This window comes from Pelobates fuscus, chromosome 7, assembly GCF_036172605.1.
Source record: "Pelobates fuscus isolate aPelFus1 chromosome 7, aPelFus1.pri, whole genome shotgun sequence".
Classification (NCBI taxonomy): domain Eukaryota; kingdom Metazoa; phylum Chordata; class Amphibia; order Anura; family Pelobatidae; genus Pelobates; species Pelobates fuscus.
The window spans coordinates 117,692,823-117,706,925 of NC_086323.1; the positions used below are offsets into that span (position 1 = coordinate 117,692,823).

Consider the following 14,103-nt stretch of genomic DNA (forward strand, 5'->3'; position numbering starts at 1 on the left):
AAAAATGATCATGGAATATTTTGCTTATGCCATCCCTGTTTCATGACTTGAGTATTTTATTTAGATTAGAATATTAATTTATACTTTGTGTCTGGATCCTAGCATGAATATTGTCTTGGCTAAAAGTAAGATTCTTATTTTTACATAAAAAGTAATAATACACATACGTGTACATATGCATTAGCTAGAACTCCAGGACTGAATGTGAATGATCATATAAACCCTTTCTCTTTCAGGAGATCCTGTGCAATACAAAGCTTGGGTTGGGCAATGTGCCCTCTACATCGTCATCATGGCCTTTGAGAAAACAGCCATTGTCCTGGTCCTGCTGATACCAAATCTGAAAGAGGTTCTGTCATTTTACTGTTTGTGACTCCTACATGGGAGGGGATGGTTAAATGGAGGGTGGTGGGGGGAGTGTGTGTGTAAGTGATATGGCAAGCTACAGCTAAGACTAAAGAGAAGTACACAAAGCTATTCATATGTTTGACAATGTCTACCCTTTATTATTTGTAAATTCTTTTTCAGATTGCCATGCTTAATCCTATAGAAAACCCAGAACTTGAACTGGCCATTGTGATGCTTATTGTGCCCTTCTTTGTTAATGTGAGTTTCATCATTCTTGCTTTTTAAACAAAATTAAAACCACAAAAGGGAAAAGGGAAAAAAGTCGGCAAAAATCGTAATATACAAATTAACTTTAATATGCTTATATTTTTTTTTTTTGACAATTTGTCCATGTGTTGGCATGATTTTCCACATATTGGTTATATCAATGAAAAACCCTATAGTAGGATTGTGTAATACTTGCCCCCCAACATCAAATGTGCCTTTTTGTAATCTTTTAAAGATAAATATTTCTTGTCTGTTTTTCCTGTGACAGGCATTAATGTTCTGGGTGGTGGACAACTTTCTGATGAAGAAAGGCAAGACAAAAGCCAAAACAGAGGAGAAAAATGGAAGCCCAGAGTCCCGAAATGGGAACAAAATCCGATACCGGCGGGCAGCATCTTATGATGAATCGGAATCAGAAGTGAGAACATGGCAGTAGATAATTTCATGTTATATGATCTCCTTATTTCAGCCTGCTATCTCTTGCTGAGAAACCAAAGTAAAAATTTTATTCACAGAAATCTGTTCCCTGAACTATGTTCAGCCATCCAAAATAATGTTTTAACTAAAAGTTTACTATGTGAAACACATTCAGTTGCGTGCAACATGAAATTTCAGTTATATTCGCATCTTACAGTGCTATTTGCCAATGTAAGACTTCCATGTAAATTTTTAAAATTTAGGCAAGAGTAGCTTAAATGGATACTATAATGCCAGGAATACAAAGCTGTATTCCTGGCATTATTGCTCCTTCTGCCTCCCCCATCCTTTATCTACTTACCTGATCTCTGCACCGATGTCCCGCCTATTTCCTATGGAGAAATGACTGATGCTGAATGTTCTCATGCAGAGCATGAGGACGTCCAGCGTCAGTTACCGTATCAAACGTCCGTTAACATCCAGGAAGCACCTCCAGCGGCTGTCTAGTAGACAGCAACTGAAGGCTTGCTTAGTGCTGCAATGTAAGTGTTCTCTAAAACTGCAATGTTTTACATTGCAGCACTAAGTGCAGTAGGAACACTGCACCCAGACCACTTCAATGAGCTGAAGTGGTCTGGGTGCCTATAGTGTCCATTTAACGGAAAGCATAATGGACTTTTCCCTTTTGGGCTATTTAGACCTTAAATTGGAAATTCATCATGAATTTACTTGGAATTCTTACTTTGGTAAATAACCCTGTCTGTCTAAGTTTCCTTTTCAAAAGAAAACTTCAAACCTCCAAAGTACTTCAAAAGTTCAATTTTCAAGAGAGGTTGGCACTTTTATAAAGCTCTTTTATGCTGCCGCCTCAGTTATCGGTCAAATAGCTGTTGGGGTGCTCTTCATCACACTCTTTGAGTACTTGCTTCAAGTGGATGTGAGGATTGTCCTTCACCTCCCCCACCCCCTTCCTTTCTTTTTTGGTTCATGGGGAATAAAGTAAGGATCAAAATAATTGTAATCTCTAAAATCAATTATTAAGCCATCTCAGCATTTAGTGAATAGAATCCATGGTCTTTTATATGCTTTTAGTTTTTTTTTTTTGTTTTTTCTTCATCCCTCTGCTGGCTCCAAAGTTAAATGAATAAAAATTGCTTTCACTGGCAAAAATCCAAGTGGTAATACTGATAGAGACCAGAGATAAATATATATTTTTAAAGGTCCTTATACATTTGAAATTTCACATTTCATCAGAAGACAAAGTCCAGCTTTACAGAATTTGACAAAAGGTGAAGCGATAGTGGAATTTGTTTTGTGCATAGCAAGAGTTTGTCTATGTAGAGTCTACTGCATAGACCTTGTGCGTTACTCTCACGCATGTTCAAGAGAACAGTATTTATGTAGGTGCTGTCAGATGAAGCACCAAGAACTGAAGAAGTAAGGTGTCTGCATGGCTCAGAGAGGATAGCTTCTGGTAAATATTAATTACTGTCAGCTGCACAGTGAGCTTGATCACACTTTTAGGGGTCTTTGCAAAATATGCAAAGATACAGGAAAGTAGCAGAGCCACTATAAACTCTATTTTGGTTTTAATTTCTGGTAATCTTGGCGGGAGATAGCATGCGTTCATATTTTCCTTTTTTTTTTTTTTTTTTTTTAATGTTCAGGTTGTGTAGAAAGGAATGAATGCAACCAGTGTTGTACTAACATCAAGCAAAGATGCTCTTGGCTTGTTGTTCTTGGCGTGCATCCCGCCCCGACTTTCCTGCTCTCTTTAAAACTCTGCACAAAATCAAAGTCTAAAAAAGGAATTTTTTTTTGTGTGTGTGTACCAAGCGTTCTAGAATGGTGCTTGTCCTATTTTTCATCTTTTCTTCTACAATACAGAATGCTTTTCATAGACTGAATATTAGTGGGCTTTCTTGGCAGCTTTGATGGAAACAGCAGTATTTGTTTTCTGTGTCGCTCATGGAATTCGGTGCCTGCAGGGCAGCATATTACAGGTTCGACTGGAACTTATGATGAAATTGTAATAATAATGTTCATTGTCTTAAACACAGATGTGTTTGTTGTTCTCAGCCTAAACTGTTAACTCATTCTTTTTTTTTCCATTCTCTTCTTCCATTCTCATTTTATTTTTTTTGGTGGCACTTTTTATGTAGCCATCTCTGTTTTTTTTGTTTTCACTCTTTCATTACATCATTACTGTTACTCTCATGTTAATCTCATGTTTGGGTTTTCTTTCCATTTTATATGTACATGCTGTGTCTCCGTTTTACAGACAGTCCTGTATTTTTAGATAAAGTCTTAAATGCATATGGGGTCTTTTAGTTTTAACCATGCTATAGAAACGATTACTGTTTAGTACATATGGCAATAGGTTAATACACCCCTAGTGGCTGTCTACTTGACAGCCACTAGAGGCGCTTCAGCTGTGAGAACCAAGTCAAACTTGGTTCTTACAGCTAACCTATGAGGAGCATTGGACTGGAAGAGAAAGCGGCATAGGCATGACTTTGCTGGAGGCAGATAGAGAGGCTGCAGGGATTCGATCTTGGTGCTGGGAAAAAGATAAGCAATACCCCTTATTACAGTTTGTATTTATATTTATTGGAGCCCTGTATTTTTCATGCTCTAGTGTTCCTTTTATAATGTTTGACGGTGAGCTAACACCATTAATGTAAATGAAATTACAGGAACTACTCACTACTTCTCTACCCACATTAGGGCATAAATAAAAGGGAAAATAAAGCCATCTTTCTTTTTAAAAGGAAGTGAAGGGGTGATGAATTAGATGGCTTTAGGGGGGGGAGGAGGGTTGTGATTCCTAAAACCCCAACTTCCTCATTTATAAGCTGAGGCTGGAGAAAGAAAAGGTCCTCATTCTTCTTGGCTTCGTAGTGTTTTTACTGATGTAATAATTTAATCTGAGACATGTAGTTCCTAAGAATGTTTCAGATATTATTTTCATAACATTTGGGTTTTGTGAGGTATTTTTTCCCTTTTAATTTAAAAATAAAGTGCACGTATGGCGAGCGCCTTAGGCCCTGCCCATAGGAAAGCACTGTTTCAATGCTTTCTTATTGGGGTTTCACGAACGCTGGATGTCTTCATAAGGGATTCAGAGTCCGGTAGCATCCAGGAAGTGCCTTTAGTGGCTGTCTGACAGCCACTATAGAGGCTTTATTAGTCCTGCAAGTTGGTTGTTGCATTTTCTCTAAAACTGCAGTGATTTACATTGCAGGACTAAGTGGGACAGGGACACAGCATCCAGACTACTTCAATAAAATGAAGGGGTTTGGTGACGATAGTGATGGAGTGGAAAACTAGCAGAAATGGTAGGTCAGAGTAATCTGTCGAATTGACCCACTGACAAGTTGTGACTTGATGACATTTACCCTCAGTATAAAGGCTGTTGTGAAGAGGTGGGGTTTTTAGTGTCTTCTGAAAGGATTGAAGAGTTGGGGGGAGTCTTATTGTGTGGTGGGAGTGAGGGGGGGGGGGGAGGGGGGCAGACTGTTCCATAAGAACATTAGAAGTCCAGTAAGTGAAAGTTAGCCGTACGATTTCAAGCAGCAGACAGGAGAAGGTCAGCAGCGGAGAGGCTGTGAACTAATTGAATCTTATAGGGCACAGGGAGCCAATGTAACGATTGACATAGGGGTGATGTGTGAGAGGAGCACTGGTAGAGAAAAATAAGCCTGGCAGCAGCATTCATTAAGGACTGTAGAGAGGCTGTAAGGTTTCTGAAGAGTCCAGTTAGGAGATAATTACTGAAGTCGGTGTGAGGCATTACAAGACCATGAGCAAGCTACTTAGTAGCAACTTGTGTAAGAAAGGGTTGACTATATGTGTTTTTAAGGTTGGGTTGACCTTATTAGGCAAAAGACGTTAGCTTGTGAAGACTGGCAGATGCCTGTGCAATCAACTTGCAGGGAGAGTGACAGCAGGGGATTAGAATAATAAGAAGGGAAAATAAGCACTGTTTTAGGAAGCAGGAGGATATCTAATTGGAGACAGAAGAGAGGCAACAGATAACTTGTTCTAGGACAGCGACCGAGCGATCAGGGGAAGAGAAGTATATCTGGGTGCCATCTGCAAAAATAATTCAAAATGTGCTTGCCAACAAAGTCAATATAAAGAGAAAATAAAAGGGAGCCAAAGACAGAGCCTTGTGAAATAACAGACAGGTTGCGGGAAAGGAGGGGTTACCAGAAAAGGATACCCTAAAGGATCATTGGAAGACATAGAATGAGAATCCTGAAAGAACAGTGCCACGAAGGCCAAGGGCGAGAAGAGTTTGGAGAAGGAGTGCTTGATCAACAAAGGCAGCAGAGGGGTCTGAAAGAATTAATATGGAGTATAGTAGCCTTTGGATTTAGCCACGAATAGATCATTAGTTACTTTAGTCAGTGCAGTCTCAGAATGCAAAAGGCGGAATCCAGATTGAAGAGGGTCCAGGAGGGAGTTTGAGTTGAAAAAGTGTGTGATGGTTACAGACAAGTCGTTGTAGAAGCTTTGAGGAGAAAAGGAATAAAGATATGGGCAGGTAGTTGAATGGGGAAAACTGGTCAAGGAATGTTGTGTTTTTTGTTTTTGTTTTAAATCTGATAATGTAAGAGGGAATGGGGACAAGTAGAGGGGTGAGAAATAAGAAAAGGCATAGACACCTCCTGTTCAATAACCGGGGAGAACGCCTGAAGGGTAGGAGAGGCACAGTCCAAATTAGGTTGAGAAAGAGAAGAGCGAAGTGGGAATAATTCTCTCCTTAACACATACATTTTGTCAACTAAAATAATATCCAAAGTTATCAGCTATAAGGTTAGTATGTGGGATGGCCACATTGGGGCAAAGTCGAGAGTTGTAAGTATCAATATTGTAAAGCGTTGCTCAATAAGCTGACACTGTATAAATGCTAATATTAATGGTAATAATCATATATTGTGAGAGTATGCACTTATATGAGAAGAAACAAATAAGGCTGTGCTTTATAAGTGTAGCATGAATTTCCTCCAGCAGCATTCAGCTGAATGGGAGCATCTTTGTAGATAGCAGGTAGCAGTGTGCCACTGTTGGAGAATTCTCTAGACCAGGCTTCCCCAAACTCCGGCCCTCCACATGTTGCTAAACTACAACTCCCATGATTCTATGAATTAAATATTGGCTGAGAATCATGGGAGTTTTAGTTCAGTAACATCTGGAGGGTCGGAGTTTGGGGAAGCCTGGTCTAGAGAATTCTAGAGGTTTCTTCTGACATGAGGAGGGTTAGGCTGAGTTTGAGGGTGGAGCCGACCGCCAAGAGGAGTAGTCACATCCACCTAGAGCTCTGAGTAGACAACTGACTTTTAGTGATTTACTCTGCCGGGTTTATGCCCACCCTTCACCTCAGTATTCTTGTGGAACTGTCTTGGGGCATCGTACACTATCTTGACCCAATTCAGACGGCTGGTCTATTCTGCGGCCTGGTTGTCAATGTGGGGCGGGTGATGTGGCCGATCTCCTGACCTCCATGTCTTGGTGGGCCTTACTGTCCGCCCCCCCTTAGGACCGCAGGGGTCATCCCGGTCCACCAACACAGTGATACTTTTCACCTGGCTCCAGGCCCACTGGGGTACAAGCCAATATTGACACGCTACTCTACTTGCCTAAGATAATGGCCTCCTGCACGGAAACTGCTCTAGTGTGCCACACTGACCCACTACAGCTCTGTGACATCCTGCTGACCCGATTTCATCAGCTATTTGCTGAATTTTGAAGGAGATAGCAGGATAAGCTGGAGGCCAAAGTTAGAATGAAGGCACCACCACAGCGGTCTACGTCTCCCCAATATAGCATCGACACGAAAGCTCTAACATGAGGCCTGATTAGGCCCTGTCGGAAACAGAACAGAAGGGGAAGACTGAGGCGCCCTACACATTTGAATCGGCGATGTGGCGTAAATCCATCCACCCGACAGAGCTGTCGCAATGGTGGGATAGTACTGCAGCAACATGTAGCTCTTGCTTCAGATCTCGCATCTTCACACAAGACCAGCGAAAAAGCAGATACATAATGGTGGCAGACCCACAGCTTGGTGGTATCCAGTTGAGGCATCTTCCAGGGCTAGCACATCAGGCCTCTAGGGTTGGTGTGGGGTGACTGGCATGGACTGCTCCACGGACTAACCTTGCTTAACAGTGTAATTTATCAGGTTCGGTCCAAATAGCTTGCAGTTAAATATGTCCTATTTAGATGCTGGGTGTCTATGTCTTACAATTTCTTATTGTTTTTTTTATTCTCTTTCTGTTTTTAAAGTACTTACAGTGGGCATCTAGTCTTACTCTCCACCTCAATGTAATATACTGCGCTTATTTATGCTATTTTGGTAAAACAGGCAATCTTGTACATTTCTGCGCAAGAAAAATTAAGAATTTCAAAAAACTAAAAAATGCTTGATAGTATTGCTGTTGATATATTTCTCACTGACTGTCTTTTGTTCATCTAGATCCTCATATCAGCAGACGATGAAATGGAAGAGTCTGAGGGTGAGGAAGATCTACGCAGACTGACCAACTCCAAGACGGTCAAGAAAAAGAAGCATAGATTTGGCCTGCCTGTATGATACTCCTTTTAGTCCTAGCATGACATGGCCTGCAGGCAGAACGGAGTCCACCATGTTGGCACAGGAACTCTTTCAGCCACTACCTCTACTGTCCAAATGACTTAAAGAGGGTTGATCGGAGGGGGCTTGCAGCAATCTCACTAACCCCTTATCACAATTTCCTAGAGTGTTGGGATGTTATGGAAGGGGCACAAGAGACTTCAGTTGCACTACTGGCTGCTGCCCACGCACATTACCCAATGCAGGCATTATAAGCAATAAAAGCTGTTGTCTGCTGATTCTTGGATTGGGGAAAAGACAGACAATACTAAAGGTTAACCCTGCACACACTGATGATTCATTCCAATGATATTTCCTCAATAATAGTACACGTGAAACTGGGTGACCGATTCTGACTGTGCCTCCTTCTACTAAAGGTGTCTTATAATTCTTAAATAAGGTTTTATGTTACAAATGGCCAAACTGCCAGAGTCTGCTGTAGTTGTCCACCCTGGAGGGCGCACTCACTATTTCAGCATTTGCCGATATTGGCTCAGAAAACACTGCTGCTGATTCCACCAAACATATATTTGCTGCCCTGTTTAAACCGCTATATCCAATCTGTCTTCAGTTGCATAAAATATATCTTGTGAGACATTGCAGGAAAACTGGACTTCCCTATCTAAGAGTTCATATCATCATTATTTTTCTAAGCAGTTTGTTTTCAGATTTCCTACAATGTCATCTTTGAACTATACTTTTAGTTTATTTTTTTCTGTGAGGTTGTTCCCAGGTGATACCTTACACCTTATTCTGTTACAACATAAAGGGATATTATGTGGAGCTAATGGCATTGTTTAGATTGTAGTGTATGTTGTCCTGTTTGGAGAGCATGCAATATGAAACATGACAACAATCATTGCCGTTTTCCATTGATTAGCAGAGTCTAAGTGTTTTGCATCTTTCATAAATTTACTAGTGGTCTGTAAGGACCGAAGACATTTTTTTTTTATCTGGCAAGGAAAATAAATATCTTCTAGGCTGTAGCTCCAACACAGTGTTGGAACTATTGTTTGTATCAAAAACCCTTTGAGTACATGGAGAATAGTGGATGTGGTAGAACCTCCCTGACACATCTTTGGGGTCACATTTGCAACATTTAGAACATGTTTTTCCAGTGTTTAGAATTAAGATTACTAACTTCTGTTCCTCTAGGGATCACAAATATATACTATTGATCGTTCTTGATCTACCATTTAAACATCACTCATTCTCAGACTCATTCTAGAGCAGTGCTTCTTAACCTGATTTGTCAAGGACCCAAAATACATTACATCAAATTGTATTTAAAAATAGTCTAGTGTCCCATTCTTTAAATTTAAAACATAGCTCTGTGACACATATTTTTAAATTATTATAAAATCTAACAAACAGAATGCAAAATATTTTAATTTGACCCTTCCCAGTAACCAGAGACTTTCCATCAGCACTGGAAGGCAACACTGCTATGATAAACCATTTATTGTGAGCAGTGTCAGAGCCTCGCCTAATAAATGAGATAAACCTGCCACTGGGGACAATCTGAAATAGCATGGAGATCCCCTTTGAGGTCCAGACACAAGGCTTACAAATCAGTGTTTTAGAGCAGTGTGAAATGGGGGGAAAAGTGGGCTTATTGTAGTTCATTATTTGCCATTTGTTTTTAAGGATAAGGTTGAATATGCTTGTAACCCTTCCACTACTAGCGTGGTCTGCAGTATCTATATATAACACTTTCCCCAGATCATGCTTTAGGGAAGACTCTGCCTTAACATATTATTTTATTGCTCATTACAATAGCTTTGAGGTTAAATCATTCCTTTGCACCTTTTGCTCCCAGAGGTACATGTGACTTATTGCAATTTCCACTGGTGACTGAGGTGTTTTTTTCCCCTTAGGTCTGTTTTTTTTGTAATTTATATTTTCTTAACAGTTTTAAAAATGTCTGCTGCAAGGTTAAAGAAATATATAAAATGAAAATGTGTTTTTTGTCTCTGTATGTTAAAGGACATATTTTCCTATTTTGAAGATGCAAAACTGAAATGTGTTTTATTTTGTTTATTTGGTATTTAATATACCTTTTGTGACAAAGTTAAAGAGATCAAAATACACATGGGGGATATTCTGTGCTAGACCCTAATGTAGAATGTCCAATATCTCCATTGTTCAGGGACTTTTAACTCCCCCCTGACCTGACATAGTGGCTTACAGTTTGTAATTATGTGACATTTTGTAGGTCATTTGGGGGAGGGGGGGGTCAAGTGGTTAGTGTTGAGTGGAATGTGTTACAATGTTAAGTGCTTTCCCCTTTATACAGCATTGGTGTATGCCCAATATATGCACTTTTTAATGGTAAATGAATGGGATCAGCAGCTGTTAACTGTTTTGGTCTCCTCCATAAATACAATGTTTCAAAATTTGGTGGTTATGTTTAGTCTGTGTAATAACATTTCTTTTTTTTTGTTTTGTGCAGTTACATCTGGTGTGGGATACTACCTCAAACATTTGCATTAACATTTCTTTAAAAACATCCCATAAAGAAAGAAGTTGCTTTGCTGTTTTTACAATACAGCTAGACTAGGAGAAAAAAAATCCACATCTTAAATAAATTGACTTTATTAAAATGCCATATTAATTACTCATCTCTCGCAAGTAATTGGTTGAAAGCAGGAGCACATACATATGCATTCAGCAATGACACTTCACGCACAGGCAGCCAATGAGCTGCCTTCATTCACTGTTTCGATTCACTAGAATTGGGCATTTAAAATTCAAAATATGAAAGAATTGAATACTTGGCACAATATGGAACTCTGATAACATGTTAAAGGGACACTCCAACATAACCACTACAGCTCACTGTAGTAATGTTGCCTAGAGCAGGGGTGTCCAAAATGTAGATCCCCCAGATGTTTTAAAACTACAGCTTTTATGACGCTTTGACATTCTAAAGCCATGCAAAGCATCATGGAAGTTGTAGTGCTGCAATATTTGGGGATATACCCTTTTGGGCACCTCTGGCCTAGGGTGTCCTAGCGCTGTCGCTTGGTTTAATATTAAACAATTTAGGAGTGACTTGTTATAAATTGATGCCCTTCTTGGTGTCCAGCCTGGATCATCTGGATTGGCTGAGAGTGTTGTCCAGATTGGTTGGAATTGACATTGATAATGTAGAAGTGTTAATTTTGTCTTTTCAATATGTCTGATGAGAGGGCAGTTCCTGGTAACCAAGAACAACCTATCTTAAATAACCACCTTAATGTTGTAACCGCATGCTAACAATAGTCTTTACCATAATCCCACGTAGAATTGTAAAAGCTTCAACACAACCATTGTTTTTTCTTATTTTATTTTTTTTCATCTGGTTGGGCTTACTTGCCAGGAAGTGACCCAGATGCACAGCCGACTAATTTAGAAACTGCAAGATTTTGCATTGAAAAGTTTTCCTTCCAGGTCTATACCTCAGGGATCCTAACTAACCTGTTATACTAGCTTCCTGATATGGTACAGTGGGTGAGTGGTCAATGGCATCTGACAAATAGGTAGGTATCCCCCTCAACATACATGAGATAGCATAACATGTTTGTGAGAGTATTACAAAAAAAGCACTTCAATGGTTCGGCATCATGTTTTGTTTTTCTTCTTTTCCTTGTTCTAATGCACTCTTTCTGATGAATTGTACATCTACTTATTTATTTATTACTGGTATTTATAAAGCGCCAACAGATTCCACAGCGCTGTACAATCAGTACTTGTGGTGCGATAAAAATTCTGAGACTCCAATAATAATAATAAAAGAAAAAGTTGTAACCTATTTGTAAAATGTATCAGGTTAACCCTCTACAGTTTTGGTAATATTTCAGTGGTGATATAGCCCTTCACATTTTGCCTGTTTAAATTTTAGATGTCACCCAGCCTTCATTGCAGAGGTAAAGAATAAAACTCTACATACCTTGGAGATACGCCAGCTGTAAACAAAAGTTCTTGTCATTTAAACTTTTATGTATAATTATCGCACACAACCTCTATAATATCATTATCTCTCTTTTGTCCTATTTTTGTTTTTTTGCAATGCCCACAACTGCTGGGTATGGTTACAGCTGTGCCTTGGCACCTTAGTCAAACGGTTTGCTATCAGTTTGACAACTTGCCTGGAATCTTCCGTGTTCTAGTCCCCTCGTCTTTGTTCTGCCGAGTGGGGCAGGGCTCAGCTTGTTGGCTTAGATGGCACGCTCAGCCAACAAGATGGCAAGACTTGGATCAGGAGAGGATAACGGAAGCTACATGCTAGAGCTTCCAGCTCTCAATGGAGGAAGTGACCACAACATGGCTTGTGATGGTTTCATTACTCACCTGGTGTCCACCAGGCACTGCCCCCTGCCTCTCTGCTTCCTCAAATTGTTTTCTTCTGAGCTAAGCTCAGTGTTGCAAGGCTTAGCTCATTGTTGAGAGCGTTGAGCTTATGCTTTCAGCTAATGAGATAGTTCTGCATCGTAGGACTTGGCGCAGGAGAGTTCTCGCTTCTGACAGACACTAGGTAAGAACTCAAACCGTTGCAGATGGTTTAACTACTTACATTAGACGAGTGCCACAATAACCATTACAGCACACTAGTGGTTATCATGCTTTGAATGTTCCATTAAAACAGTTATGTATTCAACAGTAGTCTTGCCAACTATTATCTGTTCAAAAGTCTTGTATCCCACACATTTTCACAGGCATTTGGAATAAAACCAGGTTCAAAAGGAAGATATTTCTGTTCAAAGCACTGGTGTTTCAACTGCTATTGTGAGCATGGTTATGCCAAAGTTGGGTAAACTTTAATGCTGTCAGCTTTCATAATTCATTCTTACATTTTTCTTTCTTCCAAACAGGATCTTAACGACCTGAAACTAATCATTTGCCGTCAGTTTCAGCTGAATGAATAATGGTGTGTAGTTCAATTTGATAAAGAAAAAATAGTCTCCAGCAGTCCTCAAATATTTATTTTTGTTATTTGGTGTAATATCAAAGGTACCTGTGCAATGCTGGATTAGGGTCTTCATAAATCTACAGCTGATAATTAAAGCGGTCTTAACTGCTAAATTTGCATGTGCAATTTGAAATTGAATGCATCGTACTTACCTCTGTAACTAGAGTTTGCAGCCATACATAAAACCATCAAATCCATCTTCACACACTGGCACAGGTACATTTGCTGGAAAGGCAAAGGGTCACAGTAATTGTTATGACTCCTGGGGAACAGGGCATCCATCTTATAAGCAGGGCCTGTTCAAGGAGTATTTCTAAACAAAGATGCATTTTGCTCCCTACCTCCCACCCAAATGCATTTTTACTTGGGTGTCTCTTAACACCTCTTTTGTGTTTCTTTTAAATATCTTACCCCCTTTTGTGTATTACACCTCCCTTTGTTTTGTTTTTTTGCCCCTCCTTTTTGCCTTAAGCATGGGCAGGGCCAGCGCAAACATAAGGTGGCACAGACAGATGCTTAAAGGGCATCCTTCTCGAGGGGTGAAATGGCTGGGTAACTGGCAGGAGGGGAGCACACAGCACAGTGTTCCCTCCTGCCGGTCGCTTTGTGTAGCCTGGCTGAGCTGTCCATGGCAGAGTTTCTTCTGTATCCTCTACCTGGTGTGGCAGGAAGTGATCACTGAGAGCAATGAACAGCTTCCTGTCAAACCGGGTAGAGAATGCAGAAGATCCTCTACTGCAGTCTGCATAGCCATGCTACACCAAGAGGTATACAAACAGAGTAGAGAGGGTGGAAGACCACAAACAGGAGGATGAGACCACAAAAGTATGTGGGTAGACACAGAGGGGCTGGGGGAAATGGACATGGTGTTAAGTGGAAGAGACACATAAGGGGCTTGGGAAGGGTTAAAGAGGCACACAGAGGGCCTGGGAGAAATAGACAATGGGCAGGTGGGGCAAAAAAAAAGGGTCTGCCGAAGGGGGAAAGAGGAAAACAGAGGGATTGGTGGAGAAAGACACACCAGTGCTTGGGCGTATGGGGGGAGAGACTGATGGACTGGAGAAAGAGAGACAAAAAAGGGGCTGGGGGAGAAAAAGACACAAAAGGGACTTGGAGGGCTGGGGAAAGATACAAAGGTGCTGGGAAGGGAGAAAGACGGAGAAGAAAGAGACACACAAAGTGGCTGGGAGGAAGTAGGGGACACTAAAAGAGGGGGGAGTAAGAGACACACAACAGTTTCAGGCTCAAATGGATATAGATGTACAGTTGTAATAATTATTCAACCCCCATTGAAAATCAGCTGTTTGCAAATCCAACAAAAGCAATTAAAATAGCTCAACACAACGAATATGTCAAGTGGTTTCCCAAATTCAACTAAAAATGCAACTTATTCAATCAATCAAAATTATTCAACCCCATTCATGGCAAGCATCTTTAGTACTCAGTAGAGCACCTTTATGCTGTTATGACCTGCTGCAAA

At 40.3% G+C, this 14,103-nt stretch overlaps 1 protein-coding gene across 1 annotated transcript in view; it reads left to right on the plus strand.

Annotated features, from left to right (window-relative positions):
- The window catches only part of STIMATE (STIM activating enhancer), a 54,460-nt gene extending 44,102 nt beyond the window's left edge, over positions 1-10,358 (plus strand). The window contains exons 5-8 of the mRNA XM_063426497.1: positions 237-349; positions 529-606; positions 884-1,033; positions 7,517-10,358. Coding sequence (XP_063282567.1) covers positions 237-349; positions 529-606; positions 884-1,033; positions 7,517-7,633 — 458 coding nt within the window. The 3' untranslated portion in view covers positions 7,634-10,358. The remainder of the gene's footprint in view (positions 1-236; positions 350-528; positions 607-883; positions 1,034-7,516) is intronic.
- The last annotated feature ends 3,745 nt before the right edge of the window (positions 10,359-14,103 follow it).